Source organism: Apostichopus japonicus, chromosome 2 (genome assembly GCF_037975245.1).
Source record: "Apostichopus japonicus isolate 1M-3 chromosome 2, ASM3797524v1, whole genome shotgun sequence".
NCBI lineage: Eukaryota > Metazoa > Echinodermata > Holothuroidea > Aspidochirotida > Stichopodidae > Apostichopus > Apostichopus japonicus.
This window is the reverse complement of record NC_092562.1, coordinates 30,555,020-30,574,327: the sequence shown is the minus strand read 5'-3', so window position 1 is coordinate 30,574,327 and position 19,308 is coordinate 30,555,020. Positions and strand designations below refer to the sequence as shown.

The 19,308-nt window shown below is 37.2% G+C and overlaps 2 protein-coding genes across 6 annotated transcripts in view; one reads left to right on the top strand and one right to left on the bottom strand.

The window, feature by feature from the left end:
* The window catches only part of LOC139956014 (uncharacterized), a 183,547-nt gene that overhangs the window by 54,372 nt on the left and 109,867 nt on the right, over positions 1 to 19,308 (top strand). For 4 of the 5 annotated variants that reach the window (XM_071955177.1, XM_071955180.1, XM_071955181.1 and 1 more), the window contains exons 4-7: positions 9,122 to 9,256; positions 14,111 to 14,266; positions 16,266 to 16,400; positions 17,925 to 18,077. In XM_071955177.1, coding sequence (XP_071811278.1) covers positions 9,122 to 9,256; positions 14,111 to 14,266; positions 16,266 to 16,400; positions 17,925 to 18,077 — 579 coding nt within the window. The remainder of the gene's footprint in view (positions 1 to 9,121; positions 9,257 to 14,110; positions 14,267 to 16,265; positions 16,401 to 17,924; positions 18,078 to 19,308) is intronic. The other variant, XM_071955178.1, reaches the window with a different exon arrangement.
* The window catches only part of LOC139956110 (uncharacterized), a 100,970-nt gene that overhangs the window by 21,192 nt on the left and 60,470 nt on the right, over positions 1 to 19,308 (bottom strand). The window lies entirely within an intron of this gene.

Sequence of the window (19,308 nt, the reverse complement as noted above, 5' to 3'; positions counted from 1 at the left end):
TTACTTTAAAACAGTTTTACTGCCATGATTTGGAGGGTCACGTGTGTGACATTTTTTGGTCACGTGTGTGACATTCTGCATTTCAATGGATAAATGTCACACACGTGACCATCGGTCACGTGTGTGACGACTAATAAGAGGCTATTAATTAATCGTAGGAATAATTATTTCACTGGATATTTTGCAGAACTAACAGTCTTTATCAAGAACGGTAGCATATCAAGTGTGGACATCATATGGCACATCAGTTACTTTTTATGAAAACTTTTGCGTTATTTTGGTCACGTGTGTGACATCAAAATTATGCTAATTAGCACCCATTATTAACGAAGAATTTAAGATCAGGAACCTCTGCTTTAGGAATGAAATAAATTAACCCATGTATAACTGCCTCCATGTGATAGTTGATAACTGAAATATTATTTCTAGATATTCATGTAGAAAAAACAAATATACAGTTATAAACTACAAATTTTGGCTACAACTTACAATAATGCAAATTTATGCAAATTAGTATGTTATGGTTGTAATTTTAATGAAAAAAATATGAAACAGAAAACTTGAGGAATCCCTCTAAAACAAAAAGTATAGCATTTGGTCCTGATGAACACTTTAATTTTTTCATGCCAGTTTCATTTTCCAGAGAATGGCCCATGTACTGTTTTTCTTCTTGCTCATCAGGCTCCTTCTCGACCCAATAGCTTAATTCCTTGAACAGAACATCTTAACTATGAAAGACTGTTAGTTGAGGATCATACAGCCAATATCCCTTTGTTTCTGTTCCATAGCCCAGGAGAATACACATCCTTGCCTTTGAGTGGAGTTTCTGTCGCTCATCTTTGGCTACATGAGCATATGGGATACACTCAAATATTCAAAGGTGGTCAATATTTGGTTTCTCATCTGTCCAAGCTTCAAATGATGTCATTCCCCGACAGCCTTTGTTTACAAACAACAAAGGCTCTTTTAGCTGTCTCCCACTCCACATCTGCACTTTCCCATCTACCTTACTACACATTGGAACGTTTTAGCACTGCGCTCTTGCTCCCTTCTCAACTACTGCAACTCAACTACATACATAGCTAGAGGTTACTCTAACACTAACTTCTAGCTTAAGAACCAAATATGTTCTGCTCTTGAGTTAATGAAACCCTTCTGTCAACATATAATTACATAACATTCAAATTAGGAGCATTTGCATATAAATATAAAGTATACCTAATATGCGATGTCATTTCATCACTACTCAACAGTACCAGCCCTTTCTTGAACAATTAACCACCTATTTATAATGAGAGCTAAGAGCTCGTATGTTCATATGAGCGGGTAAACTCTGGGACCACATGTGTGCCTGCATGTGTGTTTTATGTGGCTAACAGGAACAGTTTAGTTATATTTAACAAATTTACACAATATAAAATGCCCTACTGTAGTTCAGGTACAGTAGGTATGTGGACATGTCCCTCCTGCTCCCTTACCTTAGTTTTACCTTTCTACAGGTTTCAGATATCTTAGGTCTTAAATTTGCAGTCACTAAAATCTCCCTTTAATATTTAATATCTTGAAGACAATGGTGCAGAAATCAAAGCAAAAATGTATCTGTAGGCTCTACCCCGGTAGTGCAAGGTAAATTAAGAAGAAGAGATCAAATCCTGCTCTTGCTTATAGTAGTTAACCTGGTGCATAATGAATATGGATGCTTTAATATTACAGAAATAAAAAGGTTTAATGTGAATAACAATTTAATTCCAGTAAATTTTTTAATAAGCAGAATTAAGTAACTATTTACATTTGGTACAAACACATATAAATTTTGAACAGACAATGCTGCCATGAGTCATACTAGATATCATATAGTTCCTATATTGATTTCATTCAAAGAAGTGAAAAAGGCAGCCATGTGTAACAGAAGCTTTGTAAAGACAGAGCCATGCATGGTACTGTACGTATTTCATCAAATAAATATCTTGCCAATTAATAATAAATAACAGCTTAAGTGAATAAAGGGTGGGAATTTGCACAGTTGCATGGAAGTTCTCACTGTCAAAGGTTTTGCAAAACAATTTGATTTAGAAAAGCGTTGAATGGATTCTTGCCAGTATATATACACAAATCCTATTCAGTAGATAGGTGATGCTGACTTTTTTTGTATATTCCTTTTTTTGTATAGTGCTGGTATAGAACTGAACAATATACCACCACTGACTACTGTGCAACCACCACAAAAGTACATTATGTAAAGTATTTCAGGCATGTTGATCAAACCTACCCATAGAAAGACAGTCCTCAAGTTCACTGAGCATTAATAAGTTGTTACTTGATAGCATAAACTACCCCAAGTACTGCTTTGTAGCAGTGGCGGAGCTAGGGGTATTGGTCAGAGGGGGCGAGAATTGTCTGTAGGGGCGCTTTTGACACTATCTAAGTGGAGCGCCACCACAGGTTGGCGAGGAGCGTACAGAATTTTTTTGAGTAAAGCTACTCCCTAGATCACTGGAAATGACCCTTTCCGGGCCTTGGTAGTTTGCAGATAAACGAAGAATAAATAGCTGTTAGAGCATTTTGTCAGAAAATTACAGCAAGAAAATGTGACAAATGTCAATATTTAGATGCGGAGCACAATAAAAAAGTCAATAATCGCGAATAAGTAAAAAGTCGTAAAAAGCTGAAAAGGGTGCCAGCAGTACATTTGCATTCGCCCACCCCTGACTATATGGACGCTCCGCCACTGCTTTGTAGGGCCTATTCACATTTAAGAACGCAATGGCAATTATTGATATTTAAGTCTGCAAGGAGGATTATCAATTAAGAACAGGACGTGTTCAAAGTTAAGAACGAAAGAGTTTTGAATAAGTCAGCTCGCAAGATTAATATACTGCACAGTTGTGAATAGGTCATATTAGCTGTTAACATGTCCCTGTGGTCTGCCGTTGCCACATGTTCTTTATTTGAAATTTGAATACAGTATACTAATTATGTGCGATAATTGAATGTCCTGGCGCAGTGGTGTACGGAGTAATACGTAATTTGGTACGTACCACTCCGTACACCACTGCGGCAGGACGTTCAGTTATGGCACATATATAGAATACTGTATTCAAATTTCAAACCCAATCCATACCACTTCACAAACCCTTCAAAGGGATGAGCGAATGATCTTGCTAGTCACTGTTGTACTGCTGATGTCTAATTTGAGGCTAGACAACTTCAAAGCATTTACCGGTAATGTTAGTAAGGTCTATGCATATGTAGTGCATCGCACAGGGAGTCATGTGTTGGTGCACATCTGTCCCTAAATTTCGGCGTTCGTTGCTGTACCCATTACACATTATCATTACTACGAACACCAGACAAATTAACGCTCTGTAGAAATGTAGAGTTCATTGCCGAAGATGTCGCTTTTTAAGACGTAATTCAGGAAAACCACCTGAAGGTGCTGCACCGTCCTTTTTTTGTTTATGTAGCCATTTAGTATAATCTCGAACATGCTATATGAGAGAAGAAATAATATACCCACTGGCCACCAGAACAAGCGGTGGTAGAAATTAGCACTCTCTCCTGCCTATTTATTCCTGCGTATCCTCTAAATGGTGTCATAAGTGGGATGCATGCAGAACAAATAAGGCATCAATGAGATAAAGGACGGTGGCAGAATGTCGTCCAGGGCACTTAAGGATCTCCGGAAGTTTTGTATGCCTACAACTGTACTCCTCATGCCTCGATCAACTGGGTTTTTACCGTTTTATTTGATGTATGGCAGGGAACCTGTTTTACCTGTAGATTTCTTGTTGAATCAACCACATTCTCAAACCGCAGATTCAGTGGATGAGTGGATTTTTGAACGTAATGAAGCTCTCCAGATGGCCCACAAGAAAGCAGGGCAGACGCTAAAACATCAAGCTGCAGCACGTAAAAGACACTTTGACAAACGTGCTGAGGAAAAGCCACTGAAAGTTGGTACCAACGTCTACACAAAAAGCCACCCCCGGGGAAGGCACAAGATTGCAGATGAGTGGGGAGCTGGCGTTTATAAGGTTCTCTCCCGTCCAAACGACAACTCTGTGTATGTAATTCAGCTCGCCGATGGCTCTGGTCCAAACAAAACGATTCACAGGAGGGAAATACGTCCTTGCCCATCACCCAGTCTACCAGTTCCGCTACTCCATGGAAATCTTCCTGACAACACAGTCGCTAGGGATATGTCCTTGCCTCGACTGACGGTTCCAACATCATACCTTAGTGACAGTTCTGATGATTCTTCTCTCTATTCATCCGATGACGAGCAGCCACGACTGCGTGGTAGCCATAGAGTGAACCGGGGACAACATACAAATCCGTACAACGTCCCTAAATCTGTTAAGTGTTAAGAAAGGATAGTTTTATTCAATATTTCCTTATTGTTGTTGGTATTGCTGACTAGATATCCTATTGTTTTGAAGTCGTAAGTTGTGTTGCGTTATGGCAGCATTAGTTATCATCCGTATTATCAATACTTTTAATTTCATGTTGATAGTTCACCTTGCATCGTATTGAACTGCTTATTATATTGTTGTGTACCGTGGCAATTCAAACTTGAGTTTTTTACTTTCATGTTCAGCTCACTAGTTGGTAGCTTAGTGCAGTTGTTTTACGGCATTCGTTGTGAAACAGTGCTCCATGTTCTCGTTTCCATAAGGGTTGACGACCAGTTTAATTTTTACTATCTTGTTTTAATTTTGTTGAAGTTTTATTTCCTAAGTAGTTTGGGGACAAACTTAGTTCAGCAGGGGAGTGTAGTGCATCCCACAGGGAGCCATGTGTTGGTTGCATATCTGTCCCTTTCGGCGTTCGTTGCTGTACCCATTACACATTATCATTACTACGAACACCAGACAAATTAACGCTCTGTAGAAATGTAGAGTTTATTGCCGAAGATGTCGCTTTTTAAGACGTAATTCAGGAAAACCACCTGAAGGTGCTGCACCGTCCTTTTTTTGTTTATGCATAGCCATTTAGAATAATCTCGAACATGCTATATGAGAGAAGAAATAATATACTCATATTTTGATTCATCAATGTTACAGTACCGCCCAGATTAAATCGGCCGTGGCATCGTGTATCGTGATGCCCTTATCTTTTTCTATCGTTTTCTATCGTGAAACCTGACTACTGTAAATTTTTTGTACACGCTACAACGATATAACGATATACCACGATCACACGCTATATCGTGATACCAAGCCTTCACGATAGCAAACATGACTGCTACATTCATGCTAACACGTTATATCGTGAGATCGTGATTTCAAGCCGAGTGTGTCACGATTCGTAACTTCGTTTGGGCTTTGAATTTTATTATTCACGCTATTGCGTTAGGTCGTAATATCGTGTATCAGGAAGTTCCTACTCTACTGTGCGAAAATCGATCTTTACAGGAGTTCCGCCTTGAAAACTTTTTGAAGTCAGCTCACAACTTTACATGTTTAACTTTTTATTTAACAACAGTAACGTTACGTACACGCCTTTTCTGTTACTGGTGTTAGTTGTAGATTTTATGTTCCACGTTACTTTGAATAGTTGGCAACATTTTGAAGAATAATAAAGTACTACTAAGCCTTTCTTGTGTTAAGTTTTTACATAATTTATCGTTGGTTCCAACCAAGGGCGTAGGAACTGGGGGGGGCTGGGGGGCGCCAGCCCCCCAGTGAAAAATGTGGAGGGGCGGAAGTATCATTCCGCTCCCCCGCTTCGCAAGTCAGGAAACCCCTTTTTCATTTCCAAATGAGAAAAAAAATCTCATTTGGAGCACCAAATTGCATCTAAGGCCAGGTGAAAATACAAAATTAAGTTTACAAATGGAGTGGGTGTTGAAGTGTGCTATATTGCACCAAATTGCATCTGAGGCCACCTGGAAATGCAAAAAATTTCAGACCCCTCCCCCGGGCAGTCCATCAGTCTTCAGCCCCCCCACTCAAAAGTACCTTCCTACACCACTGGTTCCAACAGAATGAAAAGGAAAAAAATTCCACCCAACAACTTTGAAGCAGGGCCGGTTAAAAACAAAACATCTTTATTGTCCGCGCAAGGGGCCTTCCTTTTCCTGATTCCCGAGTCTCTATTCGGATTCAAGAAATCTAACTAACCTTAAAAATTATTTTGTTAAGGTTGCCACATATTCCAAACTAGTATTAGCGCATGAAATGAAGAAAAACGTCAGTCTGTTTTTTTTTCAGATCTCAGTACAAGAAACATGTATTTTATTTGGATAATGGAAAAACTTTCTTTAATGTGGTTAATTAATATTTTCCTACCCTAGCTATATTTTATAAAACCTTCATGAAAACCAACTTTTTAGAAAATGGATTTTGAAGCTCAGTCAACAATTTAAAAAATGCTTACCGTTAAATACTGGCGTCAAAAAAATACATTTCGTATTTATTCCAATAAAGATCCACAAAGGATAAAAATGCGAAGTACAGCTTACTAAATAGAATTGAAACTGCATGTACAGTACATGGTCATTTTAAGTATCCAAATACTATACAAAGAGATCGAGTTCACCGAAACACCCCTTTTCCCTACCACCTGAGGAAAAGCGTCTTTTATAAATTATAGTACCATACAGTACTTTACATATGATACAAAAGTAACATCTACAACAACTTCCCAAAATTTGTATGTGTCGCAATAGGTTAAGTTTTAACCGCACAGTACCATTAATAATTTGCATATTACATCAAAAGTTACACTCGGGCGTCCAGATGGCGGGAAAATGTACAATTTGTTGTGTCGTTCCCACGGTGCAATGAACTTGGGCAAGTTGCCAAGTTCGAATGTCGTTGACCTACTTATGTTCCGTAAACAATGTCAATGGGAATTATGTGTGTAAAAACTTGTTTTTTTTCTACGTGTTATATATATAGAAGTTTTACGTAAGCCGAGTGAATTTCGGGGCGGCTCGTTGATTGTGAGGAAGCACTTATCTAAGCATCAATATTTGTGAAATATATATCGTACGGTTTTTCTTCAGAAAATATTTTTGACTAGTAATTTCTCAATGTATTAAGAAGGGTTACATACCCTATGTTCCAACGTCTCTATGTTCCGTCGTCTCTATATTCCGACGTCTCTTTAAGTTCCGACAAGTTTTTTGGACTCTCATTTTTTGAACCCAATGTTTTTTCTGGGGGGGTCTCAATTTTGTTAGACCCAAATTCTGTCCGACTAATTTTTTGGGGGGATTCAATTTTTTCGGACCCAATTTTTTTGGGGACTCATCTTTTTTTTTGACCCAAATTTTTTCCGGCCTAATTTTTTTTGGGGGGACTCAATTTTTTTGGACCCAAATTTTCTTTGTAGAATCAATTTTGTTTGACCCAAATTTTGTCTCAGTAACTATTTATTTGGGGGGACTCAATTTTTTTCGGACCCAATTTTTTTGGGGGACTCATTTTCTTTGGACCCAAATTTTTTCCGGCCTAATTTTTTTTGGGGGGACTCAATTTTATTTGGCCCCAATTTGTTTTTTGTGGAATCAACTTTTTTGGACCCACAATTTTTCTGACCTGATTTGTTTGGGGCACTCATTTTTTTTGGACGCGCCGATTTTTTTTTACGAAACAAAAAGTAAAAGGGCCCAAAGTTTTTTATGACCCAAATAGTGCTTGTCCGAAAAAAATTGGTCAAAAAAAATTTTAGAGTAAAACAAATTTGTGTCATCAAAATATTTGTCCCAAAAAATATGGGTCTTAAAAAAATTTGGTCCGAAAACATATTGGTCAAAAGAACTTCAGAGTCAAAAACAATTGTCGGAACGTAAACACGCCGGAAACCATAAAATATACTGGGTCTACCCCTAATCATTGAATTTTGGGCGAATGTGTATTTAACTACGTTACATGATGCTTAAACACATGTTTGAACAAAATGAAAAATTCAAGTATTACCACATAAATATTCAAAAAATATACTTTTGTTGCATGATATGGAGGATTTGGTGAAACCAAACATGTCTGGACTGGTTTGAAAATTCTACGAGGTTCGTGATCAACTTGACCGTATCTAGTATTTTCAGAAAATAAGGTTGCTACCATACCAAACTGTCCGGCCAAAAGCAATTGAATGACTTTATGACATTTAAATAAAAAAAAGCTTCTAACAGAAGTTATGACCTATTTTGTAGAATTTTTAATGTGCGTGTCAATACTGGTTGCCATCAGGATCATATCGATTACCGATGCTATGCAAAAGAAACTGCTTATTTGAGCATATCATATGGTGCGGAAAAACATTCCTCAAGCAAACAATTTTCTCGAAAATCTTGCAAAATTCGATCGTGAAAACAATGTTCAAACATGCTAAAGTATGCCACCCTATGCACCCTATGCATCCCGGACGGTGAAAAACCTACTGTAGGCCTATATTCAGCGTTAAAATGCATATTAACCCTATCGTAACATTTGGGACAATTTGCTAGTGCAATTAAAGACTAGGCTGATATTCTTTCATACAAGAAGTTCAGAACGAATGTTTTGTTCGAATAGAAAATATTTTGCGACCGCTGTTTTTTTTTTAAAAGAAGGGGTTTGTATGAAGGAGTTTGGATGAGTACTGTAGGCCTACAGTGTGTTCATTAGGCCTATCGTACTAGTTTAGCGATTGTGAAACTTGTATGTCGATTGACACTTAATTTTGGTGACAAACCAAACTTTTTGATCAGAATTTGCAATAAATCTATTGCACATTGCGTTGAATTGATGATTTCATCTACTGCGGGAAGAAGCCTACCCCAATTCTTTCAAATCACGATGAAACGATCGATCGTTCTGCAACGTGATTCATGCTATAACGATAACATTACGATAGTATACAGTGCCAGTGAAATGATGAACACACTATCACGATATTACGACCACGATGCGACGCACGATATCACGTTAGGTACTTGCTATAGGCGTAATGGAAACGATATCACGATAGACTCCTCGAGTCTCCTCATATTTTGTCACGATACACGATGCCACGGCCGATTTAATCTGGGCGGTACTGTATATTATATTCCTTTACATTTTAGAATGACCAGAGAACATGCAAATTGATTCATCAAAGTTACTGATATATTTTTCACTCCTTTACATTTTAGAATGTCCAGAGAACATGTGGAGTCCACCTGACTGTACTTATACATGTGAACCTTGTATTAACGGAGGAGTTTGTTCAGATTTAACTGGTCTGTGTCTTTGTCCTCCTGGATTCAGTGGGAACAATTGTGAAAATAGTAAGTTTTTTCTTTTGATCATGATATCTTTAGTAGTTGTTGCCAAAAACCGTGATTATGGGGTTTATTTGTTTCACCCTGCAGCTCACTAACAGCTGGTGTCAGGAAATAACATCAACATTAAGAGATAATTACTTGGAACTCAAGTGTCTTTTGAATTTTGCATAATCTTTTAGTTGTTCATGGAAAATGGTCTCTGGTCAGATTAAGTAACTGATCTGGCATTTGTTGCCAGAAATCTTGTGGACATTTATTCTAAATTACCTCTTATCAGTGCAGGGGAACTCAAAAAGGTACCTTTACCCCTACCTCGACAGTGATCACCAAGCTCTGGAAGTTAAGGAAAGCCATTGTAAGGCAAGAGACAAAACACAATAAACAATATCTCCTAAATGAACAAAATTGAAAATATATTAAATTGAATTGTGATGCATAATGTTATACATTGCTAACATAAAATCCTAACAAAGCAAATTCAAAGCTTCCTTAACGCAAGGGGCAACACTCTCAGTCAATCATTTGAAGATCCGCCTTTTAGTAAAGACTGCCATTCCTGTTTTCCCAACTGCCCACTTTTTCACTTTTCAAGGTGATTAGTCTGGAACGTCAGCCTGTGTGTTATGTGATCCATTTGCCAAGCCTAGCAAAGGAATTGAGTGTGGACAGCTCAAATATCCTGGGAACTACCCCGAGAGCCTATTAAAGACCAACTACGGAGACAACTTTTTTTTCGGGGGGGGGGGGGGATTTTCCATTAATTTGAGAGTTTACATACCCATAATCAACATATGTAAAAATAATCTTCGAAAACCGACTATAACCCATCAAAAAACGACCACAAAAATGGACATTTTGGGTGGTCAAATGTCATGTACCTCTGGAATGTCTGAAAACAGATTGACCCAAAGGATTCTCTGGTCACCGTGTGACGTCATCTTTGGTATACCGCGAAAATCAAATGCTGAAATAGGTACTGTTTGTACACAGATAGCGAACAATTGTACTGTATTTGACTTCCAATGTCAAGCAACTGATGAGCTGTTAGCTTAAAACAAGAACACATGAAGGTAAACAACTAGTTTTAAGACAATTTTAAGCAGAAAATCTAGTAAAATGGTGTTATTTTATTTGCAAAATTTCCACTCAAATGAAGGCATCGTTTACATAGCGGAGCATCAATAGGTACGTACGGTACAATATACTGTAGAACATGCAAGCAGCTTGCCGATTCCACAATACAATATGATCGCAAGATACCGCAAACTGAACAGAAGAATAGACCTAAAAGATGCCTCATGCATGATATTTCACAGGAAAATGGTTTAGGCTACTGTCAACAGATTACCAAAAAACACTAAACATAATCGAACTACTACGAGAAGACGCTGACCCGAATCGACCAGGGTAGCATATACTTGACTAAGCTTCAGCTGAATGTAGTACTTGTTTTAATTTCCAAAAGTACAAACAGTATCCAGTTGAATAAACCAAATTTAGCAGTGATTATCCAAATACACATTTCTCGTTCAACCGTGGGCGAAATACTACCGTGACCCTGTGTAATTCCATAGAGTTAGGTCTAGTTGAAACAGTAACATTCCACAATCAAAAGACAGTCACTAACAAAATAAAACGTCCGGTTGCTATATAGTACCGTTTTTATCCACTCCTTGGACCATGCAGATGCCCGAACAAACATAACTGACAATATAAAACATGTATCACGAACTCACGATACTGGAAAACAACAAATGAAATGGATAAATGCGATGAAATCCTAACATGACTATATATTTACACATGCTGTGAGCCAACCCCGGCAGGAGTTGTAACTCACTACATGTACTAATAATGCTACCCTATGGGCATGGTCTATACACGGTCTACATACGGTCATCTCAAACAGTAAATAGGTATACTGTCAATTGCGTGATATAATGTTACATGTAAGAACGTCCAGGGCGTGTTTACGAGGAGACTTGAAAGGGTCAATTTCACATTAGCTATGTCTGCCATAGCTGTCGAAAGTATATAAGTTTCACAGAATGAGACATTTGCAGCATACACAGAGGCAGGGTCATGCATGTGGACTCATGGGCATGAGATACTCCAGGTGCTGAAAATCTTTCCGTGTGGATCTCACAAAATTGATCCAAAGTCTACGGCATTTTACGTCGGTTCTTCTACTCGGAAAGCTAAAAAAGATGCTTTTTGTTGGCTGAGGTAACCTCTAACAACGCAGAATTGTGGCATTGGGGGAAAAAAGGAGTAATATCGTTGATGTTTTTGGCAGCTCAAGTATACAACTTTACACACTAAAAGTATTGTTGTGAGTGCGGTTTACCAAAGATGATGACACATGGTCGTCTTAGGAATGTTTCAGGAATGTCTGAAATAGGTTTCCTATAAAACTGACTTTTCTTCCCATTTTTCACGTATGTATCGTCCGAAATTGGTAGAGTTAATTACAGATTGATGTAATTGGAGTGAGTTAAGGATTACATACATGCAAAATGGTGGGATTTTATGTTCATCGAAAAGTCTCCATAGTTGGTCTTTAAAATGTCAGAGGAAGGTAAATGTTATGACAGTGGTATTAAAGGGCGCATTTTCAAATGATGCAGTACTATTACAGTTAATCAAAAGTTAATACAGTCAATGTATAACAAAAAAAGCATTTATTCAGCTTACAATATACTGAACAATCAAACTTTATCAAATAAAGGATAACACAGGAATACATAAAGTAAACATATGGATAAGTCCAAACATGACAACTCGTCCCGCAGAAAACAATATAGCCTACCCATATAATACATGGGCCCCGCATTTTCAATGGCCCCGCACTTAATGCTTGCAAGCATTCAATTCTGATTCAGTGACTCTACACTAGCTCTTTTACTATAGTACCATACTGCCTTCAACTTTATGAGCAACTGGGTGTTTAGGGTTTATAGCGATTTTAACCAATTATCACTTTCAATTGGGGTTAGTATTTTAACACAGTAATTAATGGGAGTGTGGTATCTATATGATAAACAATGCATTAATATTAGAAACTGAAGTCATAGCCACTGCACAAAGATGAAAATGAAAATGGAACAAGCCTTAGCTGAACACTACAGGCCCTGCACTAGCTTAAGCTTGCCCTGTCCTGACTAAATACCATGGCCATGTCATTGACAAAAACCAATGCATACACAATAATATGATAATGTGAAATGCACAGAAAGAAATACAAAATACAATACAAATAAGCAAAGCTATTGTTCTTGGCTGTGCTGCATACAGCACAAACAAGATAAATAACTATTACTTCAACACAATACACCTCATTCCTATAGATAATAGTGCATAATAATTGACAGTGTTCAAAATATATTTCTCTAGTCCTTCAACACATGACCAAGAAACGACAATCTGTAAGCTCTTGTCCTATTAACGCTCGACATGACTAAAAACAAGGTCAACTTACACAACTCATGGAGACACAGCAAAACAATAACAAATCAATTTATGCTCAACTAGTGAAGTATTCTATCTTACTCAGTTAACTGGGAAGATATTCTTGCATGATAGCTACATTAATGCTTGCAGAGTGAGAAATTAAAAGCATTATGCTCTCAGACATCTCGTCCTGCTAGCTTGGATTGGCTTTCCACGACAGTAAACCATAGGCCCACTGGTTGGCCACCATCTTAGATAAAATCTTATCTGAGCCTGAAGCAGTAAAAGCATAATACATCAATGCTTCTAACAGCACTTCATCTCGTCACCATAGAGTAAAGGTCATAATACAATATCCTGAGCAGTAAATGACCCAAATTTACACAAAAAAGACAGAAAGTAAGGAGTTAATGAGGACAGACCAGCTGCAGGGGACTCCAGCAGCAAGAATCTCTCAGGATGAACAGCTGAAGAGAACCGACCAAGCCATGCTTAATTTTCACAAAAACAGCTTAAACCACATGGCTGAACAATGAAAGCCCTTGGTTACAAACTTTCAACTTGCCAAAGTTGAAATCACACTATACAGGTGCATCGAACAAAGATATGTACACAAATTTTCACTCCACTACACAAGCTATTCATGGTAAAATGTCTCTGGTCAGATTGTGTGACTGATCTGGTAATCCTTCACAGAAATCTTGTCAAAAGTTTGCTTCTAGAGATGTCCCTTAACATTTTATACTCAACTGTTTGTCAGTTGTTCATTGCAGAAAAGTCATGAGATTGAGCCATGAGCTGTCCTGTGAGCTTATCTTCAACATTTTGTGGTACAACCATTACAGAACATAGAAACTTCCACCATTACAATTTTATCATGTTTTTATCATAATAATAATAATAATAAATGAGACTTATAAAGTGCCAAATCGGTAAACAAAACTCACTGCTCAAAGCGCTTTACAAAGAAAGTAAATTAATTTACAAAAGAACAAGTGAAAAAATGGGTCTTAAGTAGACTTTCGAAAGTAGAAAGTTTATAGCATGTTCGAATGTGATCTGGTAACTTGTTCCAGAGATATGTAAGACCCAGAGTATTCGAAGCTTCTGTAACCATAGGTCTTCAATCGGGGTTAATAGGAACAGTTAGATACAGTTTGTTGAAGGAACAAAGTGTGCGAGTTGGAGTTTATGGCAAGAGAAGTTGTGACAGGTACACAGGCCGTTCCTGATGATGAGCACAAAAGGTGAGAAGAAGTTAAGTTCATACTGGATTCTGTAGCTGATAGGGAGCCAATGAAGATCATCAACAGTCTGCATGTCTTTGGTCAGATTGTGTTAGCTGACTCTTGCCAAGGTTATAGCTTGATCAATATTAATCCTGTTAGATCATGTTTTCATCACCAGTTCATGGCAGGAATGTCTTTGGTCAGAATGCTGAGTATAAATGTGATGATTCTGGTGATGAGCATGCTGATGGATGTCAGGGTGCAATCATCTGTTATCCTGATCCTCTTGGCTGTTTCTGTCCTGCTGGCTATAAAGGACTAAACTGTACAGAAGGTATCAACAATACTTTGTTTATAAGAAAGTATAACAAACAGGCTGTTGAGTCTATTAGAATAGTCACCATGCAATACAATTGTTTAGAGTATTAAAATGAAAGGATGTAGATACAGACTCTATTAGGATGAGGTCTTCCTTTCTTTGTATCATGTTTAAATTATTTTCCTGATTTATGTTTCGATTTGGAAATATTAATGTTAATCGTATTAGTAAAACGTGTGAGCTGCTCAAAAGTGTTGTTAACAGCACTCTAGGCTTATGAACATCAAGTGAGGTTATCTGGTAAGCTGTATGTGTTGATATGAACATACATGCCATATTACTTAATTTATACACTAAGTTTGTCTTTCTGATTTGGTTTCTTTGTTGTTGAAACATAGTAATAAATAAACTGATATTTTGGTTCTGACAGTGAAGTTGCTCTTTATTTTTAATTTGAAGAAGCTTACCAAAAGGAAGATATTACATTGATATTTTTAAATGATAACATTGCATTTTTATCATCCTTTTTTATCTGAATTTTTAACGAGTCGTAAAACGGCAAAGAGCTATACGTCCCATTTATCTTTAAATGCTGAAAATAGTTTCAATGATGTTAGTGGTGTCATCATTCAATAGACTCCATTTGGGCCATTCTCTGGAAAATGAAACTGGCATGAAAAAATTAAAGTGTTCAGCAGGACCTAATGCTATACTTTTTGTTTTAGTGGGATTCCTCAAGTTTTCTGTTTCATATTTTTTCATTAAAATTACAACCATAACATACTAATTTGCATAAATTTTCATTAGTGTAAGTTGTAGCCAAAATTTGTTGTTTATAACTGTATATATGTTTCTTCTACATGAGTATCTAGAAATAATATTCAGTTATCAACTGTCACATGGAGGCAGTTATACATGGGTTCATTTATTTCATTCCTAAAGCAGAGGTTCCTGATCTTAAATTCTTCATTAATAATGGGTGCTAATTAGCATAATTTTGATGTCACACGTGACCAAAATAACACAAAAGTTTTCGTAAAAAGTAACTGACATGCCTTATGATGTCCACACTTGATATGCAACCGTTCTTGGTACAGACTGTTAGTTCTGCAAAATATCCAGTCAAATAATTATTCCTACGATTAATAATAGCCTCTTATTAGTCGTCACACACGTGACCGATGGTCACGTGTGTGACATTTATCCATTGAAATGCAGAATGTCACACACGTGACCAGAAAATGTCACACACGTGACCCTCCAAGTAATGGCAGTAAAACTGTTTTAAAGTAATTCCTATGGAATATCAACATCAGTGCTGTTCTTTGGTCATTACTAGAGTCACATTTGCACTGCAAAAATTGCATATTTTGGACTGAAAATTCAGAATGTCACACACGTGACCCAACAATGTCACACACGTGACCGGATTTTTTAAGCTTATGTAGTATTATGCTAATTTTAAGCAGTGAAATATTTAGGTGAAATGTCTTGTTAGAATGGAAACACATTAAGGTAGAAACATGAGAAATTAGGGTTATCCAGCCCTGTTAGAAACTGAGGAATTTGCCAATGTTTTTTTGTGCAAAAGCCAGTTTCATTTCACGTCACACACGTGACCGACCTTTATATGACCTCTGCCAGCACATGAATGTTCTGAATTTGGCTAAGCTATATGGTTTTGTGAAAGAGTCCCCTAGTGCATACTTAAGTACTACAATCAACCTAACTTTCTTTACCTAAAAGTAGTTACTTAGTGGTAAAGTGCAAATCTCCCCATTTTTCGGTCACACACGTGACCGAGAATGGCCCATTTGTGCCTGTCTGTTTTTGGTAGAGAGAGCTTCCTGATATTTCAAATAAGGGAGATCATCCAATTATCAATTCTGTAAAATTGGAAGAAATGTCACTTTTATGACTAGGTACTGTACCTAATTGTAGGAAGTTTGTTGACTTTCATTGATAGTACACATTCTCTCACTTTGTACATTTTACCTTCTTCAATTCTTTCCAGAGTGTGAAGCAGGGAAGTTTGGTGCTAACTGTAAACAGGAGTGTCATTGTGCTAATAACTCTCTCTGTGCTTTAGACACTGGTGTGTGTGAAGATAACCAATGCGAGGATGGCTGGAGAGGAACAAACTGTCAATGTAAGTATTTTCATTATGTCATTAGTGCTATATGTTGGTAACTGTAGTGAGTTTATAATGAGCACAGATTATCCCTTGAACACACACATCTCTCACTTTAATAAAGTATAATCAATAGCTGATCAGAAGTTCTGGCAACAAGACAATATACATTAACTTCATACACATAAAACAACTGCAGGCTGTGCAGAACAGTGTAGTATAGTCAGTAGTGCGAAGTTCGGCATACTGCGAAGATCGGCCACCCTTAAGAAACACACGATTTCACCATGAAAAACTACAGGAAGAGCCAAATTTCACCAAAAAGTACGAAGCTACAGTTATTTTCTCTCCAAAATGACCCGTGTGCAAGAAATTACTTACATATTTGTCAACAAAATGACGAAGATCTATGAAGTCTGTTATAATTACTGAAAGAGCAACTGCGCCACCAATTTTATCACCAGCGCCACACTGTGGGTTGCGCGTCCGAACTTCGCAATACTCTAGCAAAGAAATACCAGTTCCACAATCACGAAGAATCTTCTTGGAAAACAACGTGAAAACAGTTTGCAGGAAAGAAAGTTTGGCCGTGTATCGTACTATAACACAATTCTCCCACCATATGAAGTATATTTTCTGGTGAATTATACCAGAAGATTTAGTTTTGGGGTGTTTTAAGTCTTAAGTGGCCGAACTTCGAAGTCACCATCCTATACATGTATTATTGCAGACACCTTTCGACCAGTTAGAAGTTTTACAAGACTGTGACAAGTAAAATTATTTTAGAATTATTTTAAAATTATTTTAGAAGCAACTCACCAAAACCCAAATTCTGCTACTTAAACAATACATTTGAACATAGAAAAAGCTGCTGCTTTTGTGGCTACAGAGGTAGTTTGTCTAATTCTTTAGTACTACTGTAGTGCTACGAGCCAAAATATTCTAACTCCCTGGTACGGCAATGACCTAAAATGTTTAGTTGACTTATTGTCAAGTCAAGGAAATAGCTTAGACTCAAGTTGATGCCTAATGCTGTAATTTAAATTTAGCTTGATATGGAGATGTGCCAAAATACAAATTAGCTGAAGTTTGTTGTTACCATGACGAAGTATCGACTGTTTGAATGCTTGTTATTGTATCTACATTAGATTTTAAAGGTCATGGGGTCAGTAAAATTCAAGACTCATGAATTTCAAACTAAGTGAGTCATATCTATAGTGACAACATCGACTTGAAAGTGGTCATATTACCCAAATTTTGGAATGAAATCTGCAACATGATCCATGGATTGCATAGTACTTATATTAAAGTTTTAAATATTTCTTTGTCTAAATATGGCACAAAGCATTGAAATTTATTTTATGATACTTAATGTGAAAGACCTCATGTGTTGTCTCAGAAGTTTAAATATTTGATAAGCTGGTAAAATATCATTTCATAGCTGTTTCTAATTCTGTTAGTGCCAGCTTATTGTCCTGTTGGTGTTACCAGTGATTGCCATAACTTTAATAACTACTTCAAGTATATAACTGCTAATTTTAGTACTGGCAGATGGCCCATGTCCTGTTGGTTATTATGGTGACTTCTGCAACCTAAACTGCTCCTGTTCTGGTGGAGAGGATGCATGCAGTGAAGTTGAGGCTAACTGTGCCAATGGGTGTGCTGTTCCCTGGACTGGGACAGCATGTAATCAAGGTAACTTGTACAAGCAGCTGCTTACTGCTTGATAGATAACATGCCAGCAATGATCTTCATTTATCTTAGTAACATAAAAATAGGAACGGGGGTGTGAAGGGGTATGTTACTTTCATACTCTGGTTTATGGTAGTATGTAGTTTATGTATTTACCCATATGACGATATAGTGCTCTTATCTATGAAAAGTTACTGAAAAATATGATATTTCTGTTTTTCAACTTCTACTGTGAGTTTACTAGATATATTGATGTATGTTAGGACAATTATAGGAAAATTATACATCAAATATTATAATTAGATTGAAGAATGTTTAAGGTCAAGCTATACTTGTAACAGATTTGTTTTTATCTCCATATATTACATATATGGAGATTATCTCACACCAATCGTTTTCAGTCTGAGGGCTCTTTAAATGCCTACTAGTTTTTACCCAAATGTCTGTTTGATGTGAAATTTCATCGTAGTGTACATCACAAGATGACACTTAAATGTTACTTATTGATAACATTTTAAAATGATCAGAAAACATACTTTTGGTACGTTTTCCGCAATATTTTAGGTGATTTTTAATACAGCGCATGGTACTTAAAGGTATTGCGTTGTAGACGTAACCATTTGCTCCATTACATCGGTAAACATAGTGTTGTTATTTTTTTATCGTGACCTGTACCTTTAAATTCAACTGCCTGTCTTGACGATAATTAGATAAAAGCACACGGTGATCATGCAGTAATAAGGCAATATCATTGGTTGAATTTCTGATTCCTATTGTGATTGGACGAGCGCTTGTCGATATGCTGGATGTCTGGGGTAAAAATAAATGGAACTGCTGTGCAAGCCTGCATGGCTGCGTGTATTTCCGTCTAGACTGTGCACGTGCTCGTACAACCCGTGACGTTTTGTATCCCGCATGGCGGGTCACGTAAAAAGCACACCAAACCCAACTCTCCACAATTAGATAGCTCCAGTGCAGCAGAATATTGGTATTTGCGTTCCATATTTACCAAATCCAACTCGCCAGTAGAAGAAAGCGGTAAGTCTATTTATTTAGTAAGTATTTAATGATAATATTTAAATGATAATAATATGAATTTTGGTACGCCACTCTGTGTTCGATATAACGTTACTCCGTTACTAGGCCTACCTAGCGTAGGTCTAAGTTAAGGCTGATTTGTACTAGTCTATTATTACTATTCCTAGTCTAGGCCTATATACAGTATTGCGAAGTT